Consider the following 12,794-nt stretch of genomic DNA (forward strand, 5'->3'; position numbering starts at 1 on the left):
AAAGTTGCTTTAATTTTTGAAGAGTTCACGTTTTCATGTTTTCTGAATAAATAATATTTATATTCATATCTATATAAATGTCGATCTAAATATGACCCGACGATCTATATATATATGCACATATGATACCACATGAGGATTTACTTAATGGGCGTGCTCGAATTTGAACACGAATTCGATACACATTGACCCGATTATACAAGCGCATGTATGGCGACAATCAATCGTCTATATCCAGTATAGTATACTATATATTACATACATTTTTCGAGAGCAAAAGATACCCAACTCACATCCAATCCCGCTAGGACAGAGGCCACAGCAATGAGCCTCCTAGGCATTGCCGGGTGCATCAGTACCAGAGAAGTGGAAAAAAGAAAATAAAACAAGGAAATAGGCAAAAGAACATAAGTAGATGACACAGATGTCATAAGCAATACACAATCCTAAGTACTATAAGGTCTCATTCAACACACCTATGTACTAATACAACAACAACAAGAACACAAAACAATCTATAAACAAAATATATTCAACAAGTTGTTAAGTGCGAAAATCTTTACTTCAGTATAAACTTAAGTTATATGGCAAACAAAAAATCTCAACAAAAAAATTTTGAAAAAAAAAAAACAAAGAAATATAATAACAAAAACTTTTTTAACCCGGTCAGAAATATTAACAAAAAAAATAAAAATAAAATTGAGAACTGTTTTTATATAACAATGATGATGATGATGACTTTTATGGAATAAAGCGAATAGCGAGTCGTCCTAAAAAGAGAAATAAAATTGAGTTTTATTTGCATGTGGGTCGGAAAACATATTTTATTTATTTTAATAATTAATAATTATTATAATAAAGAGAAATTTCACACAAAAATCTGTCTATATTTATAAAATGGCTAGATTTAGCGGTAATAATTTGCGCATTGCACTGTTAAGCAAGCGAACTGTATAAGACTGAAAGAAATGCAGCACTCTTTCATGTGCATATAAGACAAGCTACACGAAGCTAACTCGTCGAAGCTCGATAAGTATTTAATATAAGGCTTGTATAAGAGCAGCAAAAGCTGGTTGCAGACAGTTGACAGCTGTGTTTTATAAGTCAACACAATATTAAGTAGTATAAGAGTAAATTAAATAGTGGACTGCATAGTAAGACAAATATTGTTCTTATACATACATACATATGTATACGATGGTATAAGTACTATATAAGAACAGCATATGTTGAGCGAAGTATAACAACATCTATGCTAATATATGTAAAGGAAATACAAAAATAATTGAAATATAAGAGTCAAATGCACACAACAATCTCCTAGCTGCACGAAGGTAAAAGCGTTTCGTCTTATACTTGCATAATATTTTCATTCATTTCGTTTGGTTCGCCTCGCTTTCGTCAAGTATAAGTCTTGTATAAGAGCGGCAACAGCTGATTGCAGCCGGTTCGTAGTTGAGCTGAGCAGAGCAAAACATAGTCTCAAACGAAAGTCAAGCTCAAAGCGAGACGCGTAAACAAACTCAAAAGTCAAACTCAACACAGTTGGGCCGAAAACAAAAATGGTTTAAGCCAACAAACGTGTTGTTTTCGACCAGTTTTCTGTTGAATTGCGACGTGTGCGGTTTTTGCTTAGCCCCTTCAGTGCGCACGCATGCGCCTTGAGTTATGAAAGTGTCCAGCGCAACAGTAAAAACAACTATTTAGCAATTGCTTGTAGTCTTTTTAGTCTCTTTTAAGAAATAGTCAAAAAGGTGTCCCAGGAAAGCAGTCCAAGAACATGCCGCATGGCAGCCAACGAGTGGGCTCAATAACCCAGCTTTTATGCGTCATTTTGGCCCATGGAATTGCAACACAAAGCGGCGGTAAGTATGCATACAGCTCTAAAAATATATGTGTATATGTATGTGTGTATATAGATATGTACATATATGACAAGGCATTACAAGACATGCGGAACAGCCTTGTCCAATCACCTTCGATTCCCACGCATTGTATGCAAATGCACTGCAAGAAAATTGACTGAGATTCCAGTGCAAGTTGCACGTAAGCGAAAATGAAAGTAAGAAAAGTGCTCTAATTGTATGTGATTGATCAGGCAATACCCTATACTATGGTGAATTTGCTGTGGTGAACTAATTTCTATGAGCCTCAATGCAGTATGTTTGGAGTCTAGGTGGTTTTCGATCTCTTAAAACTCTTGCGAGACATTGGCATTTATCGCCAGACTTGTATTATATCGATATTTATCGATTTTTATATGTAATTTGGAAACATATGTATATATGTAACTCTTTAGCAAAATACGATATTTTAGCTCACACTTAAACATATTTTATTACTCTTTCATAAGTAAACGAAATTCGAGTATACCGAAAGTCCGCATTAATTGCAGGGTATATACATAGCTCTGCAAAAACGCGTTTGATTAGCACAGGTTTTTTTTCTTGACGCATCCATATGAATTTTGTTTTGTTTTTCTGCTTCGTAACCAGCTGAGGCACAGCATCTAATTGCCTACATCTCGCAGCATGGACTGCACGGAGAGATCACGTTTCGGCAGAGCAGCCCCGAGCTGGTGGAGATCCAAGCCAGTCTGGAGGCGACGTTACAGTATCCCGAACAGGTTTGGAGCTGGGCCGTGCGGCGCTTTCCCGTGGACTACGCGAACATAGAGGCCGACGAGCGCTGTCAGCTGGAGCGTCTGGGCGCCCAGGTGCTCAGCTTCGATGAGGAACTGGATTATCTGGTGCTGCCGGGCAATGAGACGGCTCGATGGGAGCACAAGATGCAGCTGATCGGAGATCGGGGCATTTGGGGCAAGTCGCTGGTGCTGACGGAAATCAATTCGAATGCACGAATTTGCGCCACGATAACCACGGTGCAGAACTCCATGGAGCACATGGCGGAGGCGCGCTTCAATACGCCCATTGCGGGCTCTGTCTACTTTCGCTGGCTGGCGCCGACAGATGGCGCCAGCGGCGATACGCTGATCTACTCGGATCTGTATCACATACAGGAACAGCCGGAGGACAAGCATCCGTTCACACAGCATCACTGGAAGATCTTTGTGACGGACATCTTCAAGCACGATCACCATCGCAGCGAGGACAATTGCAATTTCCTGCAGCTGGTGTTCGACCCGCAGGGTCAGGGGCCGGGTCACGGCATTGGCGACTTGGATGCGCGTCTAGGCAGAATCAATGTGGCCAAGAATGCCTTGCGTCAGCCGCAGCGCAGCGTCTTTCGGGATGCACAGCTGGCGCTGCTGCCCTCAGATCTGACCATACCGCATCGCACGCTCTACTTGATGCTCTACGACAATCAGCATCCGGACAACTATCTGGCCTGCACCAAGATACGGCACGTGCAAACGCTGACCTATAAGTGAGTTGAGTCTTAGTTAAATTTGATTTGCTAACTGAATTTTCCGATTTGCTTGCCAGGACCTTCATCAACTCTGGCGGTGTTAAGGGCGAGGTCACCTTTAGCCAGCGCTCCAAGTTCGATCCCACCTTCCTCAACTTCACTTTGTCCACTCCGCATGCTCCGCACGTGAGTCGCAAGTTTGCCGCAGATGTGGCCGCCTTTCGCATTCACAGTCTTCCGCCCGCGCCGCAAAGAATCGGGCAGCCGGACTACTGCGAGACGACGGGCGAGCTATTCAATCCTCTGGAGGTGAACCTGGAGCATGCGCCGCCACCCGGCTATGGCACCCAGGAGCAATACGCCCTTGGCGATCTCAGCGGCAAGCTGCAGGGGCGCAACAAGCAGTACTTCCATCAGTACGTCCTGCCCGGCACTAGCTCCGAGCTGAGCGGCCTCTACTGGGATCTCTATCTGCCTCTGCAGGGTCGTCACAGCATCGCCCATCGCAGTCTAGTCATCTACACCTATAACCGCAACGATATTCATAACATAACCAAGAATATATGGGGCTGCTCTCCGTTGAATCAATACCAGCGGAATGGCATCTACCAGCAGCCCATGTTTACGGCTCAGGTAAGACCGTCTCTCTCTTAGATTTCCTCCATCTATATTTCACATTATTCTTTTTAGGTACTCTTCCGCTATCCTATAGTCGGTCGCGTCATATTACGTCAGGCCGCCGAGCAGCCCTGGCAGGATACGACAGTGCTCTTTGAGTATCTGATACAGGCGGATGGCTCCTCGCAGAACAGCAGCTACGAACATCGCTGGGCGATCCACAGCAATCCGCCGGGCAAGGACTTCTATGACTGGCAGCAGCGTTGCGTCTCGACTGGCGCTGTCTTCAATCCATTCAAGGTGGACTGGGGCAATCGCAGCGTTGACGACTTCTGCCAACCGCAGCGGCCCGCCATGTGCCGTATGGGTGCCCTGGACACACGTCTGGGTAAGCTGACAATAGCTGGAGGTAAACGCAGCGCGCGCCAGCTGAGCCGTCGCATGTTCATCGATGGCAATCTGCCGCTGTCGGGCAGCCACAGCATACTGGGCAAATCACTGGTCATCTACGACGACCATGGGCCAAAGGCGCGAGGCGAGCGCCTAGCCTGCTCCAGTCTGATCGGACACTACCGTCGCAAGGTGGTGGCCAAGGATTGGTATGCCAACGGGGATGCGCTCACGGTTGCCGGCAAGCTGGAAATAACGCAGCAGTCCGAGTACGACATCAGCAACGTGGAGGTGCAGCTCAAAGGACTGCAGGACAATAGCGGCTATCACATACACATGGTGGGACATCAGCTGCATTAGCTTAGCCTCAAGTTTCTTAGCATTTCATACCTTGCAGACACCCGTCGAGGCCAACCTGGCCTTCCCCTGCGAGGCTTCTACTCTGTACGGCCACTGGAATCCCTTCGGAGTCAATCCAAAGTCCTCGCCACCGCCCAAGCAGGGCACCAGCGATCAGTATGAGATGGGCGACCTGAGCGGCAAGTTTGGACGACTCAATGGACTCACTCAGTACGAGGACGCCTACAATGACACCTATCTCCCGCTGTTCGGCTACACCAGCATCATTGGCCGTTCCGTGGTCATCCACAAGCAACAGAAGAACGCTCGCTGGGCTTGCAGCACCCTGGAACGCGGCTACAGTCCAAGTGAAGCGCGTGAGCTGCGCGCCATCGCCTCATTCCATCATCCCACCGGCTATGCCTATGGCTACGTCAAGATGACGCAGCTCATTCACAACGATGGCAGCCAATCGGAGACCGTGATTGAGGTCAAGCTGCGTCATCCGGGCAAAAACGATCGCAACACCACACGCAATCACAACTGGCAGATCTTTGTCAATCCGGTGGGCGTTGATGCGGCCGTCAAGCCAACCGCAACACGTTGCGTCGCTGGTGGCTATGTCTGGAATCCCTTCTACACACAGCTGGCCGATCCCTTGAATGTGGGTGAATGTGAATTTATAATAGAAATGATTAGAGATTAACTCATGCTTTGCCCTCAGCTCGATTTGTATGAGCAGGAGTGCGGACCGGACAATCCGCTGCGGTGCTATGTGGGCGATGTGGGTGCCCGCTTGGGTACGATAGGTAAGTAGCTTCAGGTCTCTTATCATAGTTATTATCTCCTATTCCATCTCTCATTAGATTTGGGTGGCGAGCGCGTGGTGCTGACCGATTCCAATTTCCCACTGGAAGCGCCCGTTGGTGCCATTGGCCGTTCGCTTGTGATCTTTGGACCGGATCATTCGCACGAGCGTTTCGCCTGCGCCAACATCGAGCCTGATCACAATGTCATCAAGTACATCAATCTGCAAAAGCCGCCACGTTTCGTTGTGTAAGTGCAATCATTCCCTTAGTTTATGCATTGCTTGAGTGAAATATGCTTCAATCGCAGAGCACAATTTCTGGAGGAGCTGCGTTCGGTGATGGGCATTCCGGAGTGGATGCTGGATGTGGATGCGCGGCGCACAAAAGAGCTGCATGGCGGCGCCTGCATACAGATGATCATACACTTCAAGGGGCCTCTGGCACACCGCCTCGAGTTGGATATGTCGCGTCTGATAGCCGCCGGTCGACTCGATGCTCCGAGTCTCTACATACCGGGCTACGTCAATACCAAGCGCAAGGCGACCATCTCCTATCGCACCTGTGGTGTAAGGGATATCAATGAGAAGCGTGAGTATATATTGTGAATCGATTAAATATATGATAATTGATATACCTTTCTCTCTCTCTGTGTGTGTGTCTTATAGGTACCAAAACCTTTAAGGGCAGCTTCTCATCTAGTTTAGCAGCAACCCAGCCAAAGTTTTATGTATTAGCTGTGACAGTCATCAGTTTAGTTCTCCAACTTTTGTAAATACTCTTTGTACTTTAAGCCTAAAGACAATAAAAATATTTTTGGAAATTTTATGAAACAGAGACCAATGCTTAGCCTTCTGCTCTTAAAACAGCTGACTTATCCGTATTGCTTATATAGTATTCCTTTCTTAAGATATAAGTAACTAAGACTTTACTTCTAGTAGATACATTCCATGGTCTCTCTTTTACATTAAATACCTTAGCAAGAGATCTGACATCTAAAAGAGATCCCTTAACAGAAGAGTCTTACAAATATCAACAAGTTGCTGCCATTGTGAACCACCATCTAGGATACAGCCAACCCCATTCAGACAGCAACCCCCAAAGAGTGAATTGAAAACATTTTCTGCGCCTGCGCCTCGCCCAAACCAGACTCATCGATTTTTTCGCTCAAGAGTTTTCTTAGTCAGTTTTGGGGGCAAAGTGTAGTCGAACGTGTTGTCAGCTTTGCAGGAGTTAAGATCAAATAATGCAGCTAATTGCAGTTGGGGTACTCATAAGTCTGGCGCTCGGCTGCAGTGCAGCCATAAGTGGACCGTATCTGTTTTGGGGTCACGACAAGGTATTCAATTTACAACCCCAAGCGTTGGTCGATGCCAGTAGCAGGGAGCAGCCTCTGACGCAACTGTTCAAAGATGTCAAGGCAATAATAATTTTCGTGCGTAATTCCACAAGCCGACTGGAGGGCACCAAGTATCCCAAGTTTGAAAATCTGGTGAAGAACAACGCGTGGACATATCTGCCGCAGCGCAACCTGCCCGTGGAGCCCTACAGCTACAACGCCAACATTGAGGTGTGTATCTATGCATAAGTTGTATGACATCTATGTAGAGCATGCCTCCTTTGCGCAGGTCATCAACCTAAGCGGACAGAGTGAAGAGGACGACGCTGAGCTGCTGACGGGCTACAATGATGCTCTAACCATCTATGGCCCTGGTGAGGTGTTAGGCATTTTAGCCAGTCGCGAGGAAGAGGCTCATTATCTGGCCAAGCGTGAAGCCAAGGACGAGGCGAAGGAGGAGGACACCAATCGTGCCACAACCACACAGTCCACGCTCATTGAGACTGAAGTGACCCAAGTTTACATAGCCGAGGGCAACAAGGCTGTGCTGATCTTGACCGGGCCGCCCGAGCTGCGCCTGAGCAACGAGACACTGCTGCTGGAGGAGCACAACAAGCACATCACCTTCGATGATCAGCGCGCCAAGGGCTACGGTCGCCTGAGCATCACCTTCATGTACAACAGCGAGAAGTGCACGCTGCGCTTCAAGTTCTCGCTGCTGCGTGGCACCTGGCATATGCGCAACGTCGAGGTGGAGTACAGGGACTACAAGGCTGTGCTGCCGGCCATTGGCAATGAGTATACGCTGCCATCGGCGCCGCTTGGGTTCTCCTTCCGCTGCTCCTCCGAGGAGCTGCTCTTCTCCAACAGAAACACCAACGAGACTCAGATGAACCTGGTGCTGTCCGACTACCAAGTGCAGCCCTGGCTTAACGGACGCAAAGAGTTCGGCGATGTCTATGACTGCGTTGGCTTCATCACATCACCTATTTTGGCTGGCCTGCTCGTGACCGCCTTCCTGCTGGGCATCCTCTCGTTGGGCATCACGGCGATGCTCAGCATTCACACGCCGAATCGATTCGAGAGCTCCCGCAACAAACAGTTAACATTCACCGTGCAGGAGTAAAGCTTCTATCCCGCTGCGAGCGTGAATCCCAAGCTGCTGCAACATGTTTGCTCTGATTACATTTTCGCCTGTTAATCCGCTGGCTTTGTTCACGTTGGCCATCGAATTGTTTCTCATACATCTACTCTTTGTGCTGATTGTGCTCTATATTTATGTGCTCTGGTATTATTAGTGAAGAGCCATTTCAATTAAACACAAATATATCTATAATATGAATACTCAAGTTGAATTTGTTAAATTAAATGCAAATCCATAGCGAAAAATAAATGTTCAGTTTGTACATTTTGTTTATTTTCCAGGCATTTTAGTATTTTACTCTGATAATTTATTAAAAAATGCCAAATGCTTATATCGATATATCGATACGTTGCTGCTATCTCACTTTGGCGCCTCTAATTAGAAACGAATTGCAATGCTTTTAGTTTTTATATATGTATTTTTGTATATACATTTATATATGCACATGTTCTTTAGATAGATGAATTTGAACTTAAAGCCAAAACCACTTGAATAATAAATAAATTAATGAAAAACATATTGTATGTCTAATTGTAGTTTTCACTGTAGTCAAACATCTGCTTGGGCTCCTCCTGCACAATTTTCTTTCTAGAGTCACGAAAAAAACATTTTGATCTATGGAAATGATGATGACTGTGGCAATGTCCATGTTGACGGTCCCATACGTAACCACTGAAGTAGGCCGGGTGGTGGTGGTGTCCATAATGATGATGTGACCACCAGGATGGAGCAGGTGTCTCTCCATGGCAATGATGGCCCATCGGCCCAGGGTGTGCAGTGTTTTCCCTCGAACAAAACATGTTTGAACTTAATAGGATTTTTTTCCCTCTGTGCTATAAGCGTTACAACGAGTAAACTCGAACTGAGGGAGCAACAAATGAAAAAGCTCTTAAATACGAAATTGCTGGCTGATAATATTTCACAGGTTCTGGTGTAATGCAAAGTACGTATAAATGCATGTATATATCAATATATTTACATATGTATGTATGTATATCAACCGTGTGATAAGCTCGTTAAGACACTTTGTATGTGTTAGACATTAATTGTTTGTTTATTGCTTTACAGTAATATTTATAATTCACTATACACTATGGATAATTCAAATTTTTTTTATACTCATTCACGAAAGTGAATCAGTATATTGGTTTTGTGCAATGTCCGTCTTGCTGTCCGTCCGTCTGTCCGTCTGTCCGTCCGTCCGTCTGTCCGTCTGTCCGTATGAACGCAATCTATTTCGGCGCTATTGAAGCTAGAGACTTGAAATTTGGAACACATACTCGTGTATATCTCCGATTTATAAAGTGTTAAAATTTTCCCGATCCGCCCACTAGGGGCGTGGCAAATCGGAAAATGCATTTTCCGATATACCAGAAATCATGTTTGTTGAAGAGCTAGAAAGCTGAAACTTGGTATGTAGGTCCGCGTTGACCACCCAAGATCACGAGCTATGGCGGATATATCTACGCCCATTGGGGGCGTGGCAAATCGGATGAAACTGTATCTCCTAAAGTTGTAAATCTAGAATGCTGAAATTTTGCACGTCAGCTAATGGTATGATTCTATAAAGTCTGAAGATAAATTATAAGTCTACGCCCGTTGGGGGCGTGGTAAATCGGACCTGAAGATATAGTGATTTTTTAAATTCTCCTATATTTTGGACACTATTGATGGCAGAGACCTCAAATTTTGTATATATACTCGGACTGATCACCCAAGACCAAAAAGTTTTGTCGGATATATGTCCGCCCACAGGGGGCGTGGCAAACCGCAAAAGTTTATATCTCCTAAAGTATAATATCTAGAAGCTTCAAATTTGGATAGTTGAGTTACTGGTAGCCTCCTCTATCGATTCCCCAAAAATAATTTTTACGCCTCTTTAGGGGCGTGGCATATCGAAAAATACCCTGTAATTTTCACGTTTTTTTAGGGTAAGCATTCAAACTTTGCAGTTAGGGTAACGTTATCTCTTTCTAAAAACTGACCAAAAATGAGGTGTCTACACCCAGTTGGGGCGTGGCAAATCGGAAAAACCTGTATATTCTACAGTATTAGAACGAAACTTAACTACTAAATTGTTGATGGGATGTGAATGAGTATTCCGCAGTCGGTAACGCCCGACTGCAACGTTCTTACTTGTTTTTTATTAGTTATTGAGTGGAAATTCCTATTTAGTTGTTTTTCTTTTGTCTTAAATTGATTTTAAATTGGTTCGCCCCATGTTGATGTTTATAAACCAGTTTTATTTATTGATTTTATTTCCACATAACTCTCATCAATTTGTTTACCTGCCTTACCTTTATTTCACCTAATGCGCCGCCGAGTGAGAGATTGTGAAATTGGCAATGTTTATTTGCTAATGTGAAAAAAGTGAAATGCATTGCAGCTAAAAGCTGAAATGAAGAAAACAAATGGCAAAAAAAAAAGAGAAGAAAAAGGAGAATTTGAGATCTGGTTGCCTTAAAAGGATTGCGCTTAGCTGGAAATTCTGGTTGGCCGCTTTATCAGTTTTCCTTGAGTCTTCTTTTACTTTTCTCGATGTCTCGAGGCAACTTACTTTCATTGGCATTGGCATTGGCAACTGCAGCGCACGCAATTAAAGCCGCATAAATGTTTTTGTCCACTTTGCGCGACTTATCTGGCACTCGGCAGCTGGTTGCAGATGCCCCAACTGCGTGCGGCACATGCCCCAATCGGCATTGGGGCAGCTGCCCAATCTGCAGTGGCCCCGCTTTGATTTATGCATCATTAAGTCACGCCAATTGCTCGTTTGAGGCACGATTTTGTTTGTACAAATCTTTATTTCTATACACTGTTCAATCAGTGGGATTGGGGTATATATGGGTCTATATACGAGTTTTGTATTTGTATACCCCCCTTTACCCTCCCTATACCATTGTACAAAATATATTGTAAAAAATGTAAAACACAACACTTTTGTACACCGTAAATTAATTTAAAATAAAGTATCCTTTATAAAGAAATAAATATGTTTGCAATGAACTAACATTTTCCAGACTTATTTAGATCTTTACTTTTTCATAAAATTTTTAATTTTTATATTTTAAGTTGAGTAGTGTTTTGTATACATTTTTGTATAGTGATTTCTAACTTTCTAATATGATATATATTCTAGAAAAATAAAGCACTTTATTTTAAGAGATCATAAAACTGTTTAGTGTTGCCAAAATAAAATAAAGTTAAGATGACGATTATTTCCACATACTACGAACAGAGTATGTTGCAGTCGTTGGTTTTGTGTTTGAATGGACTTTATTATTGAATGCGAGCCGGTGACCGGTCTTCGTATTTAATTTCTACGACTAACATACGACACTAGCCGCTGGCTTTGGGCCACCCGATTTTATTTTCGTTTTATTTCACAAGCCGACCATACGAGATTTTCCCAAAAAATTGCTGGCCCCCAGCTGCGTTCGCAATGCGTTTAAGAAACGAAAGAGGAAGAAAAACGAGGAAGACAATGTGATTGGTTTTCATGCAGCATCCGTTGGGGCACTGGGGCTGCTGCCTGAAGTCGCCAGCGAGAATGTTTTTGGGGCCGAGTCAAACTATGCCAAAGTGGGTCGACTTCGATTGCGTTCACTTTTCTCGCTTACTTTTACTGTCAACCGAACGTGCGGCCCAGTTGCCGTTGCTGTTGCCGTTGCCGTTGCCGTTGCCGTTGCGTCGGTTCAGTGACATAAACAACAACGCGCCGAGGCCTGCCATGCAAAAGCAAAAGTTGCACCTGATTCTGTAATAAGAATTGCCAATCGGTTCGCACTGGGGCGACAGGCGCACTAGCAAAATCTCACTCGGCAACTGGGCAAAAGTTTTGTGAAAGTTGTTGTTGCCTGCAAAGGAGACGCCACAGCAGCAGCAACAGCAGCAGCAACAGCAGTCGTCGCGCCACTTTAGCCACATATCAAGCAGATGATGTGCCTGTCGAGCTGCGATTGGGAATAGGATAGCAATGGATTTTCTCCATCAATCGAAATGGCTTGAAATACCGCGAAATGGCCAGAAAGCGCGTGCATCTTGGCCATTTGTGTGCGCCGTTTGGCAAGTTCATTTTCACCTCTCTCTTTCGGCATTAGCAGCTTATAGCTCATTATATAAGAACATATCATGAACGCTTTTAGTTATGATCTACAGTAGATCAATCCATCATTAATCAAAATGCTTTCAGAAGCTTAGACAGCTAGCTAATTATCCATATGAATTCGAAATTTATTTTGCATATAAGAAAATGATGAAAATGGCCAAAATCCCATAAGCTTCCTCAGTTATGAATGGATTTATGACATCAATCGCACAACAGTCAGCCATCCATACTCAATACCCCATTCATTCTTACATTAAATAAGAATAATTCTACAGTAGCGATGGGCAACTAGCTTCAATCAAGAATCAATCAAACATCAATTAGCCATTAAACAAAAATCAGAAAACGAATGATTTTTCGCTTCTCAATTTAGTTTCCAGCACTCACAATATTTATTCACTATTTCTATAATCATCCGCATGTTATATAAGGATCTGATCTATATCAAGCATAGTTGATTATAATGCGGCATGAAATTGCATTATTATTACGCAGCATCCGACAATTTGAGCATTGTGTCTGCATCGCTATCAGATGCGCTTATTGTTGTTGTTGTTGCTATTGCTGTTGCTGCTACGGAAGCGCATCGTGAGATATGAGCCACAATTCACTCTAGATTACAATTAACAAGACACCTTAATCAATGCAAAGGGCATGCAACGAGCAACGAGCCAGCGTGCAACA

General features: G+C 44.1%; 2 protein-coding genes and 1 long non-coding RNA gene across 4 annotated transcripts; 2 read left to right on the forward strand and 1 right to left on the reverse strand.

Annotated features, from left to right (window-relative positions):
• Window positions 1–522: 522 nt before the first annotated feature.
• Window positions 523–6,299, reverse strand: LOC149270234 (uncharacterized). The gene is made up of 3 exons (XR_016268551.1): window positions 6,160–6,299; window positions 3,450–6,084; window positions 523–3,381 (listed from the first exon to the last, which is right to left on the reverse strand). It is a non-coding gene; the product is annotated as an uncharacterized LOC149270234 (long non-coding RNA).
• Rsod (superoxide dismutase family protein Rsod) lies at window positions 1,730–6,359 on the forward strand. The gene is made up of 9 exons (XM_018016006.2): window positions 1,730–1,865; window positions 2,496–3,387; window positions 3,447–4,002; window positions 4,060–4,716; window positions 4,775–5,380; window positions 5,441–5,525; window positions 5,583–5,772; window positions 5,833–6,113; window positions 6,191–6,359. Exons 1-9 carry the CDS (start codon window positions 1,781–1,783, stop codon window positions 6,295–6,297), a joined length of 3,459 nt encoding a protein of 1,152 aa, XP_017871495.1. The 5' UTR covers window positions 1,730–1,780; the 3' UTR covers window positions 6,298–6,359.
• A 297-nt stretch (window positions 6,360–6,656) lies between these two features.
• VhaAC45RP (VhaAC45-related protein) lies at window positions 6,657–8,210 on the forward strand. 2 transcript variants are annotated; one of them, XM_018016133.2, is made up of 3 exons: window positions 6,657–7,092; window positions 7,151–7,962; window positions 8,021–8,210. In XM_018016133.2, exons 1-3 carry the CDS (start codon window positions 6,769–6,771, stop codon window positions 8,157–8,159), a joined length of 1,275 nt encoding a protein of 424 aa, XP_017871622.1. In that variant the 5' UTR covers window positions 6,657–6,768; the 3' UTR covers window positions 8,160–8,210. The 2 variants fall into 2 exon arrangements, with proteins under 2 accessions (XP_017871622.1, XP_017871615.1); XM_018016126.2 differs by having other exon boundaries at window positions 6,662–7,092; window positions 7,151–8,210.
• The last annotated feature ends 4,584 nt before the right edge of the window (window positions 8,211–12,794 follow it).

The sequence above is a fragment of the Drosophila arizonae genome, chromosome 2, assembly GCF_054131065.1.
Source record: "Drosophila arizonae isolate 15081-1271.41 chromosome 2, UAZ_ARI_1.0, whole genome shotgun sequence".
Taxonomy (NCBI): domain Eukaryota; kingdom Metazoa; phylum Arthropoda; class Insecta; order Diptera; family Drosophilidae; genus Drosophila; species Drosophila arizonae.

What these genes read in the sequence shown, in the direction of transcription:
- Rsod (XM_018016006.2), top strand. Translation starts at nt 1,781, where the DNA reads ATGCCGCATGGCAGCCAACGAGTGGGCTCAATAACCCAGCTTTTATGC. An exon ending in GTGCAAACGCTGACCTATAA is followed by an intron (nt 3,388 to 3,446) that starts GTGAGTTGAGTC and finishes TTTGCTTGCCAG; the next exon opens with GACCTTCATCAACTCTGGCG. An exon ending in AAGCCGCCACGTTTCGTTGT is followed by an intron (nt 5,773 to 5,832) that starts GTAAGTGCAATC and finishes CTTCAATCGCAG; the next exon opens with AGCACAATTTCTGGAGGAGC.
- VhaAC45RP (XM_018016133.2), top strand. Translation starts at nt 6,769, where the DNA reads ATGCAGCTAATTGCAGTTGGGGTACTCATAAGTCTGGCGCTCGGCTGC. An exon ending in GCTACAACGCCAACATTGAG is followed by an intron (nt 7,093 to 7,150) that starts GTGTGTATCTAT and finishes TCCTTTGCGCAG; the next exon opens with GTCATCAACCTAAGCGGACA. An exon ending in GAGAGCTCCCGCAACAAACA is followed by an intron (nt 7,963 to 8,020) that starts GTTAACATTCAC and finishes GTGAATCCCAAG; the next exon opens with CTGCTGCAACATGTTTGCTC.